At 39.7% G+C, this 22,353-nt stretch overlaps 1 protein-coding gene across 7 annotated transcripts in view; it reads right to left on the minus strand.

The window, feature by feature from the left end:
- Positions 1–2,679: 2,679 nt before the first annotated feature.
- Positions 2,680–22,353, minus strand: part of LRRC4C (leucine rich repeat containing 4C) — a 1,007,170-nt gene continuing 987,496 nt past the window's right edge. For all 7 annotated transcript variants that reach the window (XM_038407809.2, XM_038407817.2, XM_043516293.1 and 4 more), the window contains one exon: positions 2,680–5,319. In XM_038407809.2, the coding sequence (XP_038263737.1) occupies positions 3,364–5,277 (1,914 nt within the window). In that variant the 5' untranslated portion in view covers positions 5,278–5,319 and the 3' untranslated portion in view covers positions 2,680–3,363. The remainder of the gene's footprint in view (positions 5,320–22,353) is intronic.

The raw sequence follows: 22,353 nt of genomic DNA on the forward strand, positions 1-22,353 counted from the left end.
GCTTTGTTCCCAGCTTCTGACTCTGAAGTGGCACAGCTGCAGCAGCTAGTGACTTCTCTCACTTTATTCCATATCCCTTCTGGCAGTTAAAGGTATGGGGTTGACTAGCTCTTTGGAGGACCATGTGCATGTTATTCTGGGTTGGAAAGGCAATGACAGAGCCATAGCTTGGTAGAAGAGTAGTAGGGAAAAACAAGAGGAATCCTCAGGGGTCTAACAAGGATGCAGAGGCTCCCCATGGGTGTCAACATTGGTGTGGTTTCAAATAGATCAGTAGAGTTGGCTGATATATTCTTTTCACAAAAAATAATTTTGATGAACAATCAGAAGCAAAAAATGTTCAGTAAAAAAATAATGATCAAAACCTGTTTTTGAAAACTTCCTCTCCCCACCCCCCGACCCCCAATTTTGGTTACAGTTATTTTTTGAAAAACCAAAAACATTATCTCAGGACATTTTGATAACAAACAAACAAACACCCCCCCCCCCCGGCTCCAAAATCCTGTGAAAAATAAGTGCCATTTTTTTGGTCAGCTGTAATTAACCATGGTTAGAGAGAATCCCCTACCATGTAACTAAGAACAACTTATTTATTCAGATCAAGAGTATTTAAAATACTGATTTACTGTTCCTTGTTGATATTTTTTTTTTTTGCATTTCATTTGGCAAGTAAAATTAGACCAGTTAGTTTTATTTCCTGCTTCCTATGCATGATCAAAATGTTGCACCTTAATCTAGGTGACAGTGTCTATTAATCCCTGGGAGACCAAAGAGACAATCAAAATGTCTGGCTTTGAAGATTTAAATCAATATTATTAATTTTGACACCCTCCCCATGTACAAGTAACATTTCTTTAAAATAAGAACAAAACTTCCACCATTGTCTAGTCAGGTGTTCCATAGAGTCAGGTGTACTCTGTTAGTCTCCTTTCCATTTGTGGGACATCTCCCAACAATATGCAAACATCAGAAGTTGAAATTGCAGGGCTCTTTTAAATTAATGCACATCACCGCTAGACTTTTTGTAACATCTTTTCTATACAAGTAAGCTTCAGAGATATCCCAGAGCTACTTTAAACTTAAATAAACTCTGTGTGGGGGAGCCATCTAAGCCTTTCCAAGCCCTTTCTTCATTAATGTGCATAAGCCACCATCCTCTCCCCCTCTCCTCCCACAAGATAATGCCAATAGGGGTCTTTTCCTTAACCCTATAACGAGCAGCTAAGAATATCCACTTGTGGGGTATGGGGGAGTATTTTGCAATTTTCTATTCATTTTATTTATTTATTTATTTAAAATCTTTGATTGTGCAGTAGGGTCAAGCTGTAGCTCAATTAACATTTTATGCTTTAAAAAAATTATGCTTAGCAGCACTTTAAGAAAAAAAGGGGACATAATTTTTGTAATGAAAAGCTCCCCAACAGCCAATCTGCTGCTTCCAGATGACCAAGGTACAAGAAACAAAAATTTAACACACCTCCGGAGCTACTGGATGGAACAGGCAAAATGCACCTCCTGGATAGACTAGATACTCTGTTCTACATAGGTTCTTATACCACTCTCATCACCATACTATCTGAACACCTTACCTTGAACAAAGTGCATCTGCAATGTTTCTGAATAGATTATGCCACAATGTTCATATGGAATTCAACAGGAACACTACTGAAATGGAGCAGTGTATTTCAAGTGGAGGACTAGCAAGCAAAGTAGCCATAAAACAACCTTCTCCCCAGTATTTCAGTATGTCTTATCCAGATCTTTCTTCATCCCCTATTAAAATTCTCTTAGAATATATATTATTTTTCATGTAATACATTGAAGGATAATGTCTCCAAATATTTTTCCGAGATTATTATAGGACTTTGGGTTTCCCTCTGCACTATACTTATGCTTCCTGCACATTGTGATTCAGTGTCACCTCTCTCCAGTTTCTTCTTTAGATTAGATTTTCTGATGTAATATTCACTTACAACTTTGAGGATTACACATGCTACCTTAGAGCATTTATCCTTTCAGTCAGGGCATCACATACATGTAAAGGGGACCATAAGAAGGTGCGGGTTACAGCAACTTGGACTCATCTGTGAATTTGGCCAAAAGGGTGTGTTAGACTGATTTTTCTCCTGGGTTAATCCACTTCTTTCAAAGCACCTTGATTTCATTTTGCAACAATCAGGAATATGGACTCAGAGATGTATCTTGGTTATCTAAATAAATTTCATATTTACACCTTGGAGAACTTCCAAAGCAATCAAAATGTCTGGCTTTGAAGATTAAAATCAATATTATTAATTTTGACACCCCCCCCCCATGTACAAGTAACATTTCTTTAAAATAAGAACAAAGCTTCCACCATTGTCTAATCAGCCCTTTTGTACCTGAACACTGTCTAGACATCTTTCACAGACTGCGGAATACTTCTTTGAATACAATGGAGATAATTGAAAGTTCCCTTACACTGAGTCATTATAATTTTGCATTAAAAGTCAGGTATTTTTATTATCTAGTACGCTGTTATTCTAAAATAAAAACAATGCTATTCTTCAGTAATGATCCAAAATGCAGCAGTAATACTCTTAAACTGTTGTGTTTTAGACCATCACAGCAGAATACTGTAAAATTTCTAACAAACTTTTAATTTTTTTAAAGCCACACTGAAAATAAGCTGTAACCGAGTACAGAAAAAAAAACAATATTTTATTTATAATCTTATTTTAGTGTTTGAACTACAAATTCTGGTTCTAGAATTGTTTAAAAGATCATGGGTTTTGTAGATGTTCACAAGTAAATTATTTTTTTAGATTTTGTTTCTTCTTCCACAGAATGCTCCTCTTGATAAATACAGAACAGGTCATTACATAAAAAATTTTAAAAAAGGCTTTGCTTTTTTGTTGTTGTTGTTGCTTGTTCCTTGGTTCTCACTTACAAATCTACTGCTAATGCTCCATTCTCTGTAGAACCGTTTCAAGAAGGGTATGAGAAAAGAAAAAATAAAACAGAAAAAAGAGACAAAATCGACTGAATCTCACCACTAGAGTTCACCATAAAAATTCCCAAAGTATGACAGAATTCTTACAAAATTTCCTAGACCAGTTCTCCTATGAAAAATATGGCAAATGGGGTTGGGGCAGGTAGGGGAGAGAGAAAGGAGGAAGTGGGGTAAATAAGTGCAGCAAAAAGAGGTTTTGAGGAATACACATAATTTTGTCTGCTTTAGATCACAATAGAATTTTTAATAAATAAATTTCTTTTTGTAAAGACACTTTTTTTTGAAACAGTAGATTTAGCCCAGTCATTTGTGTCATTTGTTTTATAAACCGTCCTTTTTGTATTTCCCCTCCCCCCAATTTTGTAAATATTTTAGATCTGAGTCTCTTGTACATTGTCTTTTGAGTTCATTCGAATCAATAACGGTTCATGCACTGAACTGTGTATTGAATTTATTGTGTTAACTGTTGTTGTGTGGTTGAAAGGAGACTTATAAGAGTTATAATGATTTAAGTGCTCATGCTCTATGGCTGGCATGGGCAAGTGACTCTCTATGGGTGTATCACCTGTAAGCTCATCATCCACGTTAATGATCTCTACAGTCCTTGTTGGAGCATGGTGGTTCTGCCGGTGATGCTGTTTCCTCATTTTGTAGAAAATTACCAGCATCACAGCGGCCATGAGAGTGATAGCCACAAAACAACCAATTATGATTTTGGTAGTCTTCATAACCTCATCTATTCCTGGGATCCCATTGCTTGCATCTGTGACTGGGATGGTAAATGTTTTTTCTGTTGACCTTGTGCTCTGTGGAGTAAGAGAAGTTGTCACATTGGTGGTCTCCCAGTCAATAACTGGCGTGGGCCCAATCTGCTCTGTGGTCCGGGCCTCATCCTGAGAAGGTTCCATAGTCTCTACGGTAACAGTTGAAAAGTATGTGTAACCATTGTCCAGTGCAGTCACATTCAGAGTGGCAGAAGCTGTGGTATTCCCAATAGAGTTACTCACCATGCAGGTATACAAGCCCGTGTCTTGCATGGTCACCTTTGTAAAATTTAATGTGCCATCACTGAGCACAGCAATCCGAACTCTGTATGCCCCATGCGTCATAACCGATCCATTTGGAGTAATCCAAGATACAGAGGTCAGGGAGGTCGATGCTCGGCATTTCAGTTCTGCAGCCATGCCTTCTGTGACGTTGAGGTCTGCTGGTGGCTCCACTATCACTGGAGCATAACATGTGAAATAATTCAGGTCCAGCTCACCGATGTACCTTCCTTTCAAATTGGGAGGTGTGTTGCAGCGAGCACAGCATGCAGTGTTGGAGGGTGCTTTGTCCTTAATCCACCAGCTGAGCCAAAGAATATCACAGTTGCAGTTCCAAGGATTGTGGTGCAGGTGGATCCTTTCTAGGTGGAGTGGTGTGAAGAGATCATGAGGCAGTAGTGTTAGGTTGTTGTGTGCCAGGTTGATTTCCACCAGTGACTGAAGGTTATCGAAGGCATTCCTTTCAATCACTTGAATCTGGGACTGTATCATCCACAATTTTTGAAGATGCATTAACCCTTGAAAGGATCCCGGCCTGATGGCTGTCAGATGGTTCCCAGAAAGATCTAACTCATCCAGTTTTATGAGTGGTGTGAGGTTAGGGATCTCTCGAAGGTTGCACATAGCAAGGTTCAAATACCTCAAATTGGATAGACCTTCAAAAGCACCTTCTGAGATGTATGAAAGCCTTTTTAGTTCCCCCAAATCCAGCCTACGTAGGGAAGGGATTCTGTTAAAAGCATAAGAAGGGATGCTCTCAATAGGGTTATTTCTCAACCAAAGCTCCTTCAGTTTTGATAGGTATACAAAAGCCCCATTAGGGATGGTGGTAAGACGATTGTCAAAAAGTTCCAGAGTGTTGAGATTGGCCAGACCATTGAAGGCCCCTATTTCAATGGTTCTAATGTGATTCCTACTCAGCTGCAAGATTTCCAGGTGTCTCAAATGTTTGAAACTATTCACCTTAATTATTTGGATCTGGTTCTCATGGAGATTCAATAACCGTGTGTTGGTGGAGATGCCGTCTGGGACTTCTCTCAGATTCTTCCGCACACAGATCACTTTGCTGAACTGGTTGCTGCAGGAGCAGATAGAAGGGCAAGTTTGAGCCCTGACTAGACCAGCCACCACAAGAAGTTGAAGAGCCAGTAGCACCACAAGCAGGGGGTCAAATAGGGCCCTGTTAAACCTAGGACCTATCATTATCTGCTGTGGATGTAAGGTCATCTTGTTCAACATTCATAATTTATTTGGTGTTGGTCCTTCTGGAGTTTGAATTGTCTGAAAGAAAGAAAGGAAGAGGGGGAAAATAACATTAAATTAATTCTAAATATTAAAAGTTACAGTGTTATAGATCAATATATCTCCAAACTTTTCAGTGACACTCTACCTATTCTATTAGGCACAGATTTTAATGTTTGCAACTCTGCAGGCTCTAACTTGCAATGGAGCTTGGGCCATTCCAGAAACTAGACTCTCAGTCCATACTTCATTTTAGGTTATAATGTGCATAACTGAATGACAGATAGCCAGTACCAGCACAACAGTGCTTAGCAGAAAGACTCATCCTTAAGGTACAGAGGGGAAGCCCAGAGTATCAGTGACAAGAACCTGAAAAGCCAGTACAGGTAATAATGGTTAGGATAGGAACCCCCAAATTATGCATGGTTTTAAATTTGCTGTGCATATTCTAAATAAAAGAACCATTACAAAGAAACACTGGCAGGTGCAAGCAAAAGTCCCAACTCCCTATTTTACAATCAGAACTGCATATGTGAACCCATACACTACTGCAAATGTGGCTACAAGACTGGGGTCTTATTGCAAGCAAAGTTTTTACTACTGGATGTAGAAGGTCACAAAAATGCTAGTAAAACATTTTGCTTATTTCAGGAAAGTGGAATAAAAAAAAACACAGCTTTATGAGAACTGCTGAGCATCAGCTCTCCCCCACCATTAAACAGGCTCATTCAATTTCATGATATTTTCTCCTCTATTCTCTGGTTTAGCAGCAGAGAAACACTCATTAGTAAATGTGTGCTGAGCACAGAAATAAAGAATAGCTGTTCAAATTAAAAACAAAAATCTTAGTAGCTGCAGGGTTGGTAATTTCACTGTTACCTCCAAAAAGTGTTCCTTTAGATCTTAGTATAACGGGAGAGAAGACCTTTACTCTCTGCAAATGATCATCACCATTCAAAGTATTTCAATGCTGATTCATTTGTGATAGTTCCTAAAGCCCCCAGTCCTGGGTATATTTTCAATCTGCTGCTATCTGCAAGGTCCCTCCACTGTAGAGATTAATGAAATTCCTATAAATCAGCCACAAGTGAAGTCTTATAAATTACAGCAAGCTCAAAACACATTTACAACCCTGAGCACCCTGATGCATAATACATGCATTCAGCAGAACAAAAAACTATCAGCTAAAGGTTTTTCACTTTAAACCTCAAATTGTTTCATTTTGTAATAAAAAGCCATCTCAGTTAAAAAAAATATGTTGTACATCAGAGCAGTCCATTTAAAGAAAGACAATTTTTATAATAATATGTTCTGACAATATATATTTATGAATTTAATTATGCATGCTTGGTAGTAATTTGCAACAATATCTCAGAATTACCAAGGGTTTTCTTTTGCACTCTTAAAACTTGACTATCATAGTCCAATGGCGAAAGCACAGGACTGGGAATCAGGAGATCTGGGCTGTATCTATCTTCTTTATCTAGTCTATTTTTGCTATTTATAGACACCAATTACTGTAGTATCTATTGATTAAACTAACACCAGTGTGTTTTGCAACCTTGCATAAGTCACTTGTTTCTCTTTTTCCATGTCCCATTACTCTCTAGTCTTAATTTCTTCAACTTTAAAACAAAGCTCTATATTAACAACCTCAGAGAGAAGTGATAAGGTTTAATTAACCAGGACCTGATTCTGATCTTTCCTACACTGTGATAAAAAAGGAGTGACTCTGCTGAAATCAATAGATTACACTAGTATAAAACTGGTATGAGACCAGAATCAGGCCATTATTGTTTATAAGATGAATTGATATTGTTGGATAAATTTTGCCATTGAATTGCACGTTATAATTATTTTTTGGAAACACTGGGCAAGATTTTATTAAGTTTTTGTTGTTTGTGTTTTTAGTATTGTGGCTTTTTTTTTAATTGTCTTATCCCAAAACATCTTGGCTTCAGTAATGAATCACATCAGCAATCAATAAAACAAAGAAACACAGAAACAATTTTTTTTTCTCAATTGCTTTGGTGCAATTCCATGGACTTCAATGTAGCTGAGACGAGAACTTGGCCAACTATATTTAACATCAGAGCTCTCAAGGGTCATTATGGATCTGGCATGACATGCAGTCAGGAGCTCCATCATGCATTCACAAAAGCTGTAGGGATAGCTCTGCGGTTACTCTTCATTCCATCACCATCAAAGGCCTACTGTGCAGCAGCTGATCTGCAGGCTGCCAAATGCCTTTTTGTCACTATTTTTGCTACTCGCTTTCTCTCCTCAGTCTTGGGCAGCTTGCAAGAGCAGCGAGGCAGTGACAGTACTACAAGAGGGAGCAGCAAGAGCAAGACAAGGCTGGGGAGAATACTGGCACTGCCAACCTTTTTAAATATAGCTAATGTAATGTAAATATTTAAAAAGGGCTCTAGAGGTGATCCCGGCAATTACAGACCGACAAGTCTAACGTCAGTACTGGGCAAATTAGTTGAAACAATAGTAAAGAATAAAATTGTCTGACACATAGATGAACAAAAACTGTTGCACAAAAGTCAACATGGTTTCTGTAAAGGGAGATCATGTCTTACTAATCTATTAGAGTTCTTTGAGGGGGTCAACAAACATGTGGACAAGGGGTAATCCAGTGAACATAGTGTACTTAGATTTCCAGAAAGACTTTGACAAGGTCTCTCACCAAAGGCTCTTACACAAATTAAGTTGTCTTGGGATAAGAGGGAAGATCCTTTCATGGGTTGAGAATTGGTGAAAAGACAGGAAACAAAGGGTAGGAATAAATGGTAAATTTTCAGAATGGAGAGGGATAACTCGTGGTGTTCCCCAAGGGTCAGTCCTAGGACCAATCCTATTCAACTTATTCATAAGTGATCTGGAGAAAGGGGTAAACATTGAGGTGGCAAAGTTTGCAGATGATACTAAACTGCTCAAGATAGTTAAGACCAAAGCATACTGTGAAGAACTTCAAAAAGATCTCACAAAACTAAGTGATTGGGCAACAAAATGGTAAATGAAATTTAATGTGGATAAATGTAAAGTAATGCACATTCGAAAAAATCACCCCAACTATACATACAATATTTAACTACAACTAATCAGGAAAGTAGATCGTGGATAGTTTTCTGAAGACGTCCACGCAGTGTGCAGCGGCAGTCAAAAAAGCGAACAGGATGTTAGGAATCATTAAAAAAGGGATAGAGAATAAGATGGAGAATATCTTATTGCCCTGATATATATCCATGGTACACCCAAATCTTGAAAACTGCATACAGTTGTGGTCCCCTCATCTCAAAGAAGATATACTGGCATTAGAAAAGGTTCAGAGAAGGGCAACTAAAATGACTGGGGTTTGGAATGGGTCCCATATGAGGAGAAATTAAAGAGGCTAGGACTTTTCAGCTTGGAAAAGAGGAGAGTAAGGGGGGTATGATACAGGTATATAAAATCATGAGCGGTGTGAAGAAAGTGAATAAGGAAAAAGTTATTTACTTGTTCACATCATATAAGAACTAGGGGCCACCAAATTAAATTAATGGGTAGCAGGTTTAAAACAAATAAAAGGAAGTTCTTCTTCACACAGCACACGGTCAACCTGTGGAACTCCTTGCCAGAGGAGGTTGTGAAGGCTAGGACTATAACAGGGTTTAAAGGAGAACTGGATAAATTCATGGAGGTTAAGTCCATTAATGGCTGTTAGCCAGGATGGGTAAGGAATGGTGTCCCTAGCCTCTGTTTGTCAGAGGGTGGAGAGAGATCACTTGATCATTACCTGTTATGTTCACTCCCTCTGGGGCACCTGGCATTGGCCACTGTCGGTAGACAGGATACTGGGCTGGATGGACCTTTGGTCTGCCCCAGTATGGCCATTCTTATGTTCTTATCCCCACTTTCATATACTCTTCCACTAATTCCCACACATCCAACTGCCATAGGCATCTTAAATCATGAACCGAGCTGCCCTAGACAAGACCTTCAAGATACAAAAGGCATTTTCCACCAATTCCACCAAATGCTTCCTTAGACAGTTGTGCCAAGAACACTTTTCCCTTCCTCACCAAAAATCCTGCTCCGTGTTCTCCTTTTCACCCATGCCAGAGGCAGGACGCCTCCAGCTGCCTCTTCTATCATCCATATAAACAGGGTCTGTATGCATGCTTAGGGGCTCTCCCATCATCTACTTCAAGTGAATATGGAAGGATAGCCACTGCTCAGGAACTAAGGAATTGGCGACTCTGATTCATAAGAAGCCTCACATGTGGAGCTGCCAAGAACTGCTCAAATTTTCATTGAATGCAAACCTGCTCAAGGCAGTGTCTGGGCTTGCAGCCATCTTTACCTTTCCCCCTTGGGTCCTATCATCCACATCCAAGCACAAGGACCATGTTCTCTGAAAGCACCTTCAGCAATTGCTCTGCACCCTTCAAATGTGTACACAATTGCATCACAACCTATATAGTTTGGCTAACTAATTGGGTACTTTCAGTATAATTTTTCAAAGCCAGATACTTTTTGCAAACTGTTCATAATGAGAGGCAAAGAGGAAGAAAGATGTGCCGTTGTTTTAACACATATCAGGGGTATTTGTTCATTTTGTCTCTTTCTCTCTCTGAATATCTCTGGATCCTATTCTGGGTTTTTTTTAGCATGTGAGGGTTAAAGATCTATAAACAAGCATCTTATTTCAGGGGTGAAGGGATCTTAGCTATTGTAGCTATTGATTGATTTTATTTTTGGACTTGTTATATAACTCAATATTTTTTCTCTTTCACGTACATGAGATGAAATTCATTTAATCAGCATAAGGTCATTAATCAGGCATTGTGCTGCTGAAGTACAGGGGTGGGAGGGTCAAATCCAGTCTCCCCAAACTGGGGTCTGATGCCATAGAACAGTCCCTGTGGCCACTAAGGGAGAGGAGGGGATAGCTGTAATCATGCCAACACACTTGTGTGTTGTATAACAGCCACGGTTATCTCTGCAATCTCCTCTGGTCTGTCCTCATCCCTGGCCTGCTGCCTTTGCACCAGGCTATGTGCTAGCACAAATATTACCCCCCCAGTGCACTTGGGTTACAAATGGCCCTCCCTGTTTTGCTGGTGGCTCCTTCACCTCAGGACTTAAGCAGCGTGGAAGTTTTTGTGCAGGTCTGGCTCAATTTCACCTTAATAAGAAACTGAAAAATAAATGTCACTATAAAAATGTGGAAAATTCATTTAAAGCATTAAAAAATATTGTAGTGATAATTTTAACAGGGTTCACATAAAGACCCAACTGCAAATTTGTATTTTAGCAATTTGCTATTCAGTAGCTCCCTCACTTGTGCTAGAGACATAAAGGTTTGACTTTATAAATCCAGACAGGAACAGCATTCGTGGACAGTCAACCAGTTTCTCCAGTTCTTCTTGATCCCCCTTTAAACCCTCCGTTTTCTGTGTCTCTTTCCTAGTGACAAAGGTACAAACTCTATGGTCAATTCAATAACACTACTGCCCTCTGCTGTATATATTTAAAACTCCATTAAAATGCTGAGAATTTTCTTGTTACATAGTTAACCCCCACAGCAGTCAGGAAATTGTTGAATTAAGTTTGCATGCATAACTTCAATGCTGTCCCTTGAATATATGACTTGTGATACTGCTCTAATTATAGGATCACATGCTACTGTTAAATAATGCATTATAATGCATAATATTTATTCTGCAGTCTTAGATACACACATACCTTGTAAAATTTTGTTTCATTCATGACTGTTTAAATTATTTTCGTTGCCAATTATTCTGAAGAAACTTTACTGAAATAGACTCTTTTCCCTGGGGAATCGATGTCAATAATTCAGTCAGGTCCTGTGCACTTTACGTTTTCTTTTGAGCCACTAGCACAGCCTTCTCTAGTTGCAAAACAGAGGATGGAACAATTAAAAATGAAGCTAATGTACCTGTGCAGGAATGTACAGCCTCGCTTTCCTTAGGTGCAACTCATGGGATGAAGATGTTACAGTAATTGCAAAGCTAATCTACCTGCACACACATGCAGAACACAGTATCTCAAATGCAATATTCTCTGAGTAAGTTTCTTAGACCTGAAGAAGAGCTCTATGAAAGCTTGAAAGCTTGTCTTTCTCACCAATAGTAGTTGTTCCAATAAAAGTTATTACCTCACCCACCCTGTGTCTCTAATAAAAGGCAGTTAACCATAATAGTAATTTAACCATAAATTTAGGTGGCCTCTATAAAATGCCAAAGTTTCACTGTTACTCAGTGATGTATAATTAGGCCCCAATCCTGGGCTGCACTTTTATTTCTTTGTACAACTCTCCCAGTATACCGTGACCATGACTCTAGCAAATAAGAGCCTTGAAAGATCCTCATTTTCATTGGAGTGGGGGAAGGAACCTCGAGTGGTATAGGGGAACTCCTACCCCACTCCTTGTCCTGGCTGCAAGTGTCAAAGGTCTGCTTCCAGCCATACATTTAACACTAGCAGCCAGCACAAGGAGTGGGATAGAAGTTCCCCTGTACCCCACTCAAGGTCCCTTCCCCCATTCCCTGAGGATGAAAGAAGCAAGGGGGTATAGTTGAGATTTCCCCAACACTGGTGATTCTTAGCTGCCACGTGGGGGCATTAGCAGCTAGTGCAGGCTGCTCTCATATGAGTCTAGGGATAGGCCTTGTGAAAAGCATGGGCGTGCCCAGTGCACATTTATGTCCCAACCTCCTCAGATGTGCTGAGCACTCCTCAAGCTCAGCTGTTTCAAGTTTCTAGGTCTTAATCTGTAGTAATTGTTTAATACAATTTACTATGTACTTCTTGCCCACTTTGGTGGATGCCATGCACCTGGCACACAAAAAAGCAGCACATGATAATGTGAGCTGCTACTCACATGCAAGCTGTAGAGAAACTGTATATCCTGTGTTATTTGTGTGTTAGCATGAGATCAAGTCATTAAGGTATATCTCCAAAGGCAGTATCCCTCCCTGAACGCCATGGAAGTTCACTTTTGACATAAAGTTAACCAAACATGCATGCATCAGGGAAAGGCACCTTCCGTGCACTTTTCACATCATGTGTCCATGTACACCACAGCCTTCTTGAAGAACTTAGCAAGAAAAAACATTCCAAAGGTAGCTGCATTTATTAAACTCCGCACATTCTGGGGCACCCTGAGGATGATCTCTGTGGCTACAAATTCAGTGGTAGATTTTCAAAGGAGCAAAGAGGAGTTAAGGGCCAACTCTCATTGTTTTTCCATGGGAAATAGGCACTTTGTTACCCTTTGCACTTTTGAAAATTTATCCATCAAAAGGTATCAAATATATTCAGAATTTCTTTAACAAGAAGACCTTAAAAACAAGGACTGTAAATAGCATGGGCTTACATTTAAGCAGAGCCCAGAGTTAGCCCTAAGATAAGGGAAAAGTGGAAGTGTTCAGCCTCAGGTGAAGAGATTATGTTTCAGGAACCACAGTCATTCCCTGAGTGACACAGCATGCAAGGGATGTGCATACAATATACCATCTCTTGATAGTGCAGCCTGTTTTCACCAAACAGCACTAACCAGCCCATGTGAGAGAGGGGCCATGGTGCTATCTTTGGGATGATTTATGTTCCCTGTGAGCCCTGGAGGATGCAGTCTCTGTATTTCCCACACAATTCCTTCTCCCTCATAATAGAAATGAGGGGATCCCACATTATTTTTGTGGTTTATGTATCATTTCTCATTTTCCCAGGAGTAAATCCAGCAATTGGAGTCATCTACAAAGGAATCTAAATCTTGCATGCTTCAGATCACAGTTCTTTAGTATCTCTGTCATGCAAGGGACAGGAATAGGGTAAGAGAGAAGCAAGTATGGAGATCCACTGCTATGCCGTATGACACCACGGCCGCTCATGGAGTACAGGAACTACAGCAAATACTCCAGTTTCACAAATCCCTTCCTCTCCCTACCCTATCTCCAGCACTCAGCCCAGCCACTTGTGGTAGGATACTCCCCTAAAAGATCTAAATTCAGTTGATCAAGCTGATCCTTACTGAATCTCCACTGAATCCTCTAGGGATGAATTTGGTTTGATTTCTCTTTCTCCTCATGTTTCTCAGTTTATTTCACAGTAAATAGGTTTATTTCATTGTCTTTTCCAACAGGGTTTCTTGTTTTCTCTCTTTTATCTTCCTAATTTCTCATGTAGTTTCCCCTCACAGTCTCAATTAAATCAAATGATGCCCATGTACATATTCTTCCAAGTGGGGCAGTCAGAACATGCATGTTCTGATAGCAATATCAGGTTAGGATACTGGAAAGCTTTTTACGCTAGTGCACTCTGACATGTGTCTATAGTAGGAAGAGAACCTGAGACGTGAGCCCTTGTATCAGAGGCCTGGTCTGAGGCCTGGGCTAAAGTAGTCAAAACCTTGCTGATATAAAGCAAAGTTAAGTAGTGAGCAAGAAGCAGACCCTGCTCACAGAATTTGGCAAGGATCGAGTTGGTATTTCAAAAACACATATTCCTAGGAGATGCTAGGTACAAAATACTCATAGAAGCATATTCCAAAAGGGTGATACCAGAACACCCCGATAAATACATTCCCCAAAGATAACAGGAACATGATAACCCATCTTAAGGATAAGGTCAGGATGACAGCATGATGAATAGAGATATTTTGATCAAACCTACAGGTACAAGGAAATGGGTGGCGCCCTAATACATCAGACAATGGTACCTTGATACGTCAAGGGTGATACGTAACTTGTTTGTATTGGTGTACAAAGATGTATCTCAGAGGGAGTGCCTTTTGTCCAGCCGAGAGGGCAGTGGAAAGTCCTGCCACTGGCTGAGCTGCATGCATTGTCACGGTCATATATGTGCTAGTGCAACTGTAGACATTAGTCTGGGGAGCTATTATTGTGCATTATCGGATGTTGTGGTCATTGGGCGGTTCGCTCGAGATCTGCTGTGCCAGCTATTGTGCAGAGCTGGAACAGCACACAGGGAGAACACACACACAGCTGAACATCTGACGACAGTGTCTATTTCCAAAGCAACTCTCTTTTAATCTCAGTTTTCACTTGCACATTGCATTCCTTTCTATTGCTCCTAATATTTGCTGATTTCAGTCATGAATGAGAACATAAGTCAAAGTATATTTTGGCAGATGTAGAAGTATACTAGGAAGAATTTGTTGGCCCATCTGCTCCCCTCTGATCTGGAGTAACCATATCGAATACTGCAAGGACAGTATGACCCAATCAATTCCTAGCCTCTCTGCTGAGATTGTTCAGAGTGGGGCTAATTGGTGCCACTTGTGATCTATCCACTAAGAACTTATCTAAGTTAATTTTGCAGAGGGCAGTGATTTGGTGGAATTACATATTAGCAACTTTCATTCTCTACTGCTCTGGGAAAGATTCCAACCAGTTCCCTAACAATAAAAGATTTGCCACCCCATTACTCATCCCTTGAGTTACTAAAGTCCAGTCTTGCTTTTCTCATTTCCGTAACTGTTGATGGCTCTTGTGAAGGCTTTTTACTGTTTTCATCTTCCGTATTCTTATGGAAGATATTTATGAGGAAGGAAGCAGGGAGATCAAAATAAGCAATTATACTGTTATAATAACCCTAACTACATAGACTTTGTAATTATTCGCACTAGCATGTTAATTCACCTCACATGCTAACTGTACCATGAATCAAAGTCAGATAAGCACCTTCTGGATGCCACTCTCTCATGCCAGAAATCTCTTGACCAATAATGATTAAACTGAAATTAAAGAGGAGCTTTCTAAGCTGACATTTGCTTTATAATGATGACCAAAACACATCTGTAGGTTCCTGTGTTGGAAGGTACATGGGAACCTAAACATAAAATAATGCAAAAACAATCCACAATAAATGTGACCTGGTATTCGAAAACAATGTTCCAAAACATTACAGATTCCAATAGTGTTACTAAGAGGTTGGGGGTGTTACTTTGGAACACTGTAGAACTTTAAACTTAAGAATAGTAATAGTCATCTAAGGCAGCGGTTTTCAAACTTTAGCAATCTGAGGACCCTCTTTTTGATTTAAAATTTTTCAGGGAGCCCCAAACCCTCCCACTCAGCCCTTGCCATACCCCCTTCCCTGGGACCATGCCCCTGCCCAACCCCTTCTTTGAGGCCCCGTTCCCCACTCACTCCATCCCCCCTCCTTCCTTCACTCGCTCTCCCCCATCCTCACTCACTTTCACCAGGCTGAGGCAGGGGGTTGGGTGCAGGAGGGGGTGTGGGATCTGGGAGGGAATTTGGGTGCAGTAGGAGGTGTAGGGGGTGGGCTCTGGGAGGGAGTTTGGGTGTAGGGTGCAGACTCTGTGCTGGGGCAGGGGGTTGCGGGAGGGGGTGCAGGCTCTGGGAGAGAGTTTGGGAGTGGGAGGGGGTGCAGGGTGCAGGCTCTGGACTGGGGGAGGCGTTGGGGTGCAGGAGAGGGTGATGGGCTGGTGCTTACCTCGGGACGCTCCCGAAAGCGACCAGCACATCCCTCTGGATGCAGCTCCTAGGCAGGGGTGGGAGGGTCCAGGGGTTTCTGCGTGCTGCCCTTACCTGCAGGTACCACTCCCCAGCCAATGGGAGCTGCAGAGTCAGCACTCAGGGCGAGGGCAGGACATAGAGACCCCATGGCCTTCCCGCCCCAGGATACATGCCTGCCACTTCTGGGAGCAGTGGGGAGCTGGGACAGGTAAAGCCTGTTTCCCAGCATGTTGGAGGTGTACCTGGGAGGATGGAGAGGAGTTGAGGAAGGGAGGAGTTTCTCAGCAGGGCTCGCAGACCACCTGGATTCCCCTTGGGAACCAGGGGTTTGAGAAACGCTGATCTAAGGTCTAACATCCCTTTTAAGGTACTACAGTAATTATCCAAACTCCTGCAATAAGACTATTTTAAAATGGAGCATTTTGGACCATTACTATGCATTGCTATTGTGATTTAGTCATATAATCTTAAGTCATATAGGCAACCTCACTTTTTGATGAAATAGTGTAGTATTCTAAAGCAGTTTTCCAAAATTCTGCAGCTTAAAGTAGTGAAATATTACAGGATTTAGGATCATTACTGTAGTACCTTTTAATAAGTAAATAGCTGATAGAATCCAAAATTATATCACCAAATCCCAACCAATCATTATGCCTCAAGCCCACAAAATGAAAAACAGGAACAACGGAAATTCCATAATGGATCAGACCAGCCAGACATCTAGTCCAGTAGCCTGTCTGTGACAATGCCTACTCCAGATATTTCTGGGGAAAGAAGACAGTTATGGGATACTCTGTCCCTTAAGAAAGCTCCTTCCTTACCTCCAAAAGTTAGAGTTTAGCTTATGTCCTAAAATATGAGGAATTATGTCCCTTCCAAACTACTATTTATTTATTTACTATTATAACTCTGATTATTTTTGCTATCCATATAAAGGTCTAATCCTTTTAGAAACCTTGCTGAGCTCTTGAACTCAATGTACTATATCAACCCTGTTCCTGTTCACAATAAACTTAAGAAAGAGACAAAAATATTGAGGCCTGATATTTCAGAGTGATGAACATGCATTGCAGTCATGAATTAGTAGCATCTTACATATGTGATGCAACAGATATGTTCTGACCAAACTTTGAGATGGTGGGGAAGACCATTTCCTTTCTTTCCAGTGTCTTGAGACTAACCAGACAGAAGACTTGGTTCAGCTGAAGTTAAGGTGGAAAGTCCATTTCAGTGATATGGATGATCATTTAATTTGACAAGAAGAGTATTTGATAATCTGCAAAATAGAATATTTTGAAAAAATAATGACGGCCTAGTAACATGAGGTCTCCCTGCAATGGTCTTATATCAAACCTTTACTGAAACATAGGCATAAGTCAGCATTTTGGGATGTGAATTAAAAGGTCTATTTATATGGCCCTCACCACTGTATTATAATAGTAAGATCTCAGTATACTGTGTTGAGCTGGCTTGTTGATAGATAACAGTATTATATAACCATAGTGACTGCAGGCTACAGCCACCTGGCATGTTTTCTTCTGAGAAAACTTCTTTCCCACATTCATTGGAGCAACATATCCGGCTAATAATGAAATGACACTGAAGCATGAGAGTCCATTTTGCATTATTGCATTTGCAGTTACTAACTGAGTCCAAATTACTCCCTTGTTCTGTTAATAAACAAAGAGATAAGGAGAAAAGGGAGACAAGAGAGAAAAGTTAATGCTGTGAATAGCCTGGAGTCCAGCAAATGATGGTTAAACTTCTTGTCCTTGGTAACTATGGAAACCCCTTAAGGTAAGAACGGCACACAGATACTTTATGGTCTGCAATTTACAAGCTGTTTATTTAATTATGATGGAATATGAGACTGTTAGGGACAATCAATTATCATACTCTGATAGAATTTTGGATACAACAAATAGGTACAGAGAAATAAGAAGTTAATTTTTTGGAAAATTACTAGTTTTATTGGAGTTTTATGCAACTGCAACACATTGTTTTTTACTGGGATCTGAGATTCTGAAGGTGTATGAGAAGCCAAAATTAGCAATGTGACATTTCTCAATAGCGTCCTTCAGCAGATATATAGCAATTATGTCCTTTCTGTGCCCAGTGAACAAAACCAAGGTCAGACTGTATTTTCAGTTAAACCCTTGGTGTTAGTAAAGTGCAGCACAGCTAGAATAGCAAACACATTATTACCAGATCTATCATTGCTGACCGATGAATAGGTCACAAGAGCTCCTGCACACAATATTTGTACAGGTTTGAATATTACAACCAAAAAAACATTTCAAGTCAATGTAGGAGGCAGCAAGTGAAATAAAATTAAGAGTGAAGCTCTGTGATGACTCAGGGGGAATACAACAACTGCCTACAAGTATTTCATGGGTGTGAACAACAAACTTTGACCTGATACTATACTCTCTTTGGCTGCACAAGGATTATAAGCTTAGGCACCAGGAAAGGAATTGTTTAAGGCTCAAAAGGAGGATGCATTTAGTATCAGAAACAATTGTCTAGTGGTAAGATCTTAAAATGACAATTTTCATTCCACAGTGGCCTTGACCAGAGGACATTAATGAGATAACATATTTTAATATAGCCTCATCATAGCCCTGTAAAGGAGGAAAGTAATATTATCCCTATTTTATAGCTGGAGAAACTGAGGCACAGAGAGATTAAAATGACTTGGGGTCAGTGAAAAAAGTGGGAATATAACCTAAATCTACTGATTCTTACTCCTACAAGAACATACTTCATCCATATTAGGCTGTCAAATGATCTTCTAAGTGAAGTTCTGTCATTTTCTTATGACATTTAAAATTACTTTGGTAAAACCATTACAAAACATACTGTATTCTATTCTATTTTATATAAATTTTTGTGCTATCCTCATCACTGTAGCATTTGAGCACCTTCTAGTAGTGCATTAAGTGATGTGACTAAAATATGTCACATGTAATTTGTTCTATCTCTAATCCACTGCCCAGAGAAGAATTGTGTATGCTGTGGAGTGTTTTATTTTGGTAGTGTTTATTAATTGTTTTTTTGTACGTACATGCTGCTATGCATTTATGTCAGACAGGGCAAGACTGAAGAAGTGTGCCTCACACTTGGAGCAGAACATGTTGAGATTTGTGGTAGTTCTTAGTTCCTCTGGGAGTTCATTCCATATTTTTGGACCAGCCCCTGAGAAAATGCCAATAAGCTTCATCTTAATGGTAGAAAGTTCTATTGTACTCAAGGAGTGAAATATTCATTACAAAGCCTGACACAATTTTTTAGCTATTCTGGCCCAGCCCATTGAGTGCCTTGAAAATACATGCCAAGACCTTGTACTTGATTCAATAGTCTATGTAAAACCACTGTAAAGGACAGGTCTAATGTGCTCGCAATAGAGTGTGCTGCACTGTTCTGTACTAGCTGGAGTTTCGTAAGGGCTGATGGTTTCAGGCTCTTTACATCACATTGCTGTAGTCCATCTGAGAGGTTATGAAGGTGTGAGTAACTGATCATCCATCCACCATCTGCCAACATGCAACAGAGTTTTCTAGCCAGCTAGAGATAATAGAAAGTGCTACTCAGGGATACAAGAGCTTAGCATCAGTGAGGAATCTAGGAGAACTCCTAAGCTACAGACTGAACTGACTAGCTGTGAGTGTGAACCTTCAATCAAAGAAGAATGCATCGTGGCTGCAAATTCTTCAAACTCTTCCTTTGCCCACCAGCGTAATTTCTGTCTTGCTTGGGTTCAGCTTCAGTCAGCTGTTCTTCATCTGTGAGCGGATCTCATCCAAGTACTGGGCTATTTTGGTGGTTGGGTATGTTCATATGTGGTGAAAGATAAGTATATCTGTCTGTCATCTGCATACTGACGCTGGCATTTGAGCCCATGCCATTTTACCAATTCAGCTAACTGATCATCCATCCACTATCTGCCAACATGCGACAGAGTTTTCTAGCCAACTAGAGATAATAAAAAGTGCTACTCAGGGTTGCATGTAGATGTTGAATAGAACCAGACAAAGAACTGATCCTGTGGGCCTCTAAGTGAGAGGTCTAGTGGCATAGGAGCAGTTTCACATCACTACTCTTTAGATGCATCCCTCCAGGAAATACTTAAATCATTCTAATGCATTCCTCAGAAGCTTACCACCTCTCTCACAGAGAGCAGTATCTCATACTGCTTGAAAAAAATCCTTCACTAGCAGGAAATGGACTAGATAAGTGGTTCTCAAATGTTCTCATAGTGTGGACCATGTAATAGGCAGGTTTTCTTCTGGCCACCTTCCCACTAATTCATGATAGTGTGGACCCAACCTCCTTTCCTAATCGCAGTCACAATAACCAGTTATTTTTGATCTCCATCCTTATTTCATCAACAGCAATTTCTGACATGATAAACTATGTAATGTAATTATTTTTGTCTCCTATGTCATGGAGTACTGATGATCCATGAGCCACAGTTTGAGAACCACTGATCTAGATGACCTATTATGTTTTTTTCTATCTCAAACATCTGTGATACTTTATTTCATTAGCAAAATATGATAGGGAGTCAAGACTCAACCAAACTAAAAGTATAAAGTTGCTATACATGAAAGAGTGCTATGAAGTAAAAATGGTCTAATATTTAACAATTATTAAGAAATTAATACATATGATTCTGAATATTAATAAAAGACTCCAAGCTATTATGCTTGATAGCTGTAGCTCTTTAAAATGTATATATTATATGAATGGAGTAAGTCTATGGGTCAATACATACTTGAAAATTATCTTTCCAATGAAGTATAAATTTGATGGCTAGTGTTATTAGAATGCCTACAAATATACAAATGAGACAGGGAGGCAAAAAGGGATCAAGCTTGGGAGGAATGGGTGAGTCTGTGCCCACTGGAACACATTCCCCTCCAGAGCCTGGAATGAAACCCAAGATTCTTGAGCCTTACCATCCCCCTGCTGTCAGCAAATATCTGTGAAACTCATTGGCAACATGTGTGTCTCAGTCCCCTCTAGTGCTGGTCCACTCAGAGGACGACAACCTACTACAGCTATCTATTAGCTCAAATGGCACAAGTTTGTGTTGTGGATCTAGAGATTTCAATCCTGCTGATGATTCATGTGGGTGTCAATAAATGCTCCGATTTGGAATTTCTGTTTTTTCAGTTTTCAAACAGCTAAGAAATTACACACACACACATACACACAAACAAAAAACCCAACAACACCAAAAACAATGCTAAAACAGCATTATTAGGTTTGCTAAGTCAATCTTTCAAAAGTCAGGAGATGCCAGAATTAAAGTTGCCTGTGTATTCTGAACACTGAATGGAGGCGAACCTGTGGGGGGAAAAATAGCATGTGCTCATATAATTAAAGACTGTATAATAATAATACATATGCAGAAGGGGGCCTGGCATTTCCTAAATTTTGAGTGTTTGACTTTGAAACATTAATAATGTTCTTTTCACATAGGTTTGTGTGTATAATTTATTTATATCTATAATGGGCTTTTTAAATAATTTTTAGAATGTAATCCAACCTTTTTGTCCTAGAATTATTTAAATATAAGGATGATAGACAAAACTGAGGTTTTGGGGGCTTTACTATTTAATCAGACCTCAATATTGAGTCATTCCAAAAAAGAGCATCCAGATCTCTTTAGCTGACGATTCCCCTGTTTCTGTCTGCTTGCATGCATGTGTGCATGTGGCTGGAATGCCAACGAACTCCAGAAACCTCTGGCTGATGGATGGCCTTAAATGGACATTGTTTAGAGCAAAAGGCTGAACTTGCCCCAGGATCAGAGAGACCATCCTCCACCATGTCCTCTACTCACCCAGAAATTATTGGGCTCAGTTGAGGATTGAAGCCCAGGTAATTATTCAGATAGCTCCAAGGAAGTGAAAAATAGAAGCATCATTTGCTTTCTTCCAGTCTTCTGAAACTTCCCTAGTGTTCCAAGATTTAATGAAAATCAGCATTAGTGATCCAGCAACATCCCCAGCAATTTCTTCTAAAATTTTTGGATGTAAGTTATCCAAGCTGCTGATTTTAAAATGTCTAAGTTTGGTAGATGATATTTAACAGCCTCCTGAGTTACTATTGCAATGGAAAGTGTTTAATCATATATGATATGATATGACTACATCATCTATTTTTTGTTTGTTTAATAGTTTTCCTAAATACAGAATAGAAATATTTATTGAACACTTCTGCCTTTTCAACATCTACCATTTCCATCTAGTAATGGACGAATATAACTGAGGAGGGTTTTTTTGATCCTACTATACATACAACCCCTCCATTTTATTATCTTTAACTCTGCTGGGCAGAGATTTCACTATATATTTTTCAAATCTATGCCACCCAGCATGGTTAAATCTGCATGACAAATGACAAAGACATTTAACTACTGCATTCATCAGACAACTTTGATCATATCATCTGTATTCTGCCCATTATTCTTTCTTCCAAGGACTACTGTTATCATTACAAAGCTCTTAGAAGTTTCAAACTGTATTGTTAGAAGAAGAGTCTGACAATAAAA

Source organism: Dermochelys coriacea, chromosome 6, assembly GCF_009764565.3.
Source record: "Dermochelys coriacea isolate rDerCor1 chromosome 6, rDerCor1.pri.v4, whole genome shotgun sequence".
Lineage (NCBI taxonomy): Eukaryota > Metazoa > Chordata > Testudines > Dermochelyidae > Dermochelys > Dermochelys coriacea.